General features: G+C 48.4%; 1 protein-coding gene across 1 annotated transcript in view; it reads left to right on the top strand.

Moving 5' to 3' along the window:
• The window catches only part of LOC119591574, a gene marked incomplete in the record, with an annotated part of 18606 nt that overhangs the window by 14888 nt on the left and 2263 nt on the right, over positions 1–1455 (top strand). The window contains 3 exon segments of the mRNA XM_037940336.1: positions 241–480; positions 982–1146; positions 1295–1396. Coding sequence (XP_037796264.1) covers positions 241–480; positions 982–1146; positions 1295–1396 — 507 coding nt within the window.

Raw genomic sequence — 1455 nt, 5'->3', positions numbered from 1 at the left:
TTTTTATATCTTAATTAATCTGCCTGCTTATTTTTTTTCTGTCAGTTTATGTCGGTTCCGAATATATGTCGATCTCTGCATGCCTTTTATCTTCCTCTGTAAGTATATATATGTACGTATCTCTTATCCCTAATCAGATCCTAGTTAAACGCCCCAATTCCAGTGCATCGCATTAAACGCACACATTCCTCTCGGCGTCTTGTAACAGCGCAATAAAATGGCCCACTGCCTCTTCTTCAGAATATCGGGGAGGACCTGCTCGAGCTCTTATCGCACACGACTCTAAGGAACATGTTCATCGTGCAGAACAAGTACACAGACAGCGGGCGCGTCCTCGACCCCCTGGCCTGGAAGCGCTGCCGGACCACCAACCCGAGGCTGCGCGTCCACCTCAGCTCCGAAGGCAACTCCAAGAAGGAGATTCTCTGGCAGCGACGCGCGCCCGTCAAGAGTATTGTGTACGAGTCTCCTTACGCGAAGGTATTTGGGGGAGGCGTCCGTTGCGGCGAGGGTAGGGCAGGGCACGGGAGAAAGGGTTAATAGTTGGATGATAATATTAGATAATAAAATTGGGTCATGGTATTAAGAGCCAGGGTACAGATTCGTCGCCAGTAGTGAATGCACGTCAGTTATCAGTAATGCCCTCCCAGCATGTGATGTCAGTTGCGGCCGACGCTGCTGTCAGTAGGTATCGTAGACTGGGTCTTGTGGGTGCATCCGCATTCGGAAGGTAATGGGGGGTATATCCGAGCTCGGATATATCTCCATGAAGCAGCCGTCGGGTATGACTGGAATCTAAATGCACAATGAAATGGTTAAAAAAAAAAAGACACTGCAAAGGTATTAACACCACAAGTTAATCCAATCAAAAGTTCATCTCTCCCACTCACCCTCTCATCAACAACCACTCGCATGATTCAGACCATCAGACCAGCCTAACACCGACCGCTTGCATTACCCGGCCGTGCTTCCTCCCCGCAGATTACTACATCGGTGATGATGCAGCTTGTGGAGCTCTACCACTCCGACCTGGAGGTGTTCGCGCACAAGCAGCTGCCGCGATTCCACATGCCGAGGTCGTTCCACGACAGAGCCGATTCCTCCCTCATCCTGCTGGCCAGGCAGTGCCCCTACTTGCACACTTTGGTGAGGGAGCGATGCGTGCGTCTTCGTTGCGCGTCTTTTTGTGGAACTTCACGTGTTCTTCAGTTCATCGATGTGTGATTGGTGACGAAATAACTAATGAATGATAAGGAGAAAAGGCAAATTTTAACTCATATATTTTGTGCTTCAGGTGGTCCGTGAGAAAATATCAACTGCAACGGTACTTCTGTTGGTTTATACTGCAAAAAATCTCCAATTTCTCTACGTTCGCAAAAATGCCATACTCTTGAAGGTATGGTCGTATCTGACTGCGCTGCAATAGAGACTGGTATAACTTGATGCAATATTGAT

This window comes from Penaeus monodon, chromosome 28, assembly GCF_015228065.2.
Source record: "Penaeus monodon isolate SGIC_2016 chromosome 28, NSTDA_Pmon_1, whole genome shotgun sequence".
In the NCBI taxonomy this organism is placed as follows: Eukaryota; Metazoa; Arthropoda; class Malacostraca; order Decapoda; family Penaeidae; genus Penaeus; species Penaeus monodon.
The sequence above is the reverse complement of the archived record's forward strand: the minus strand, read 5'-3'. Positions and strand labels throughout refer to the sequence as shown.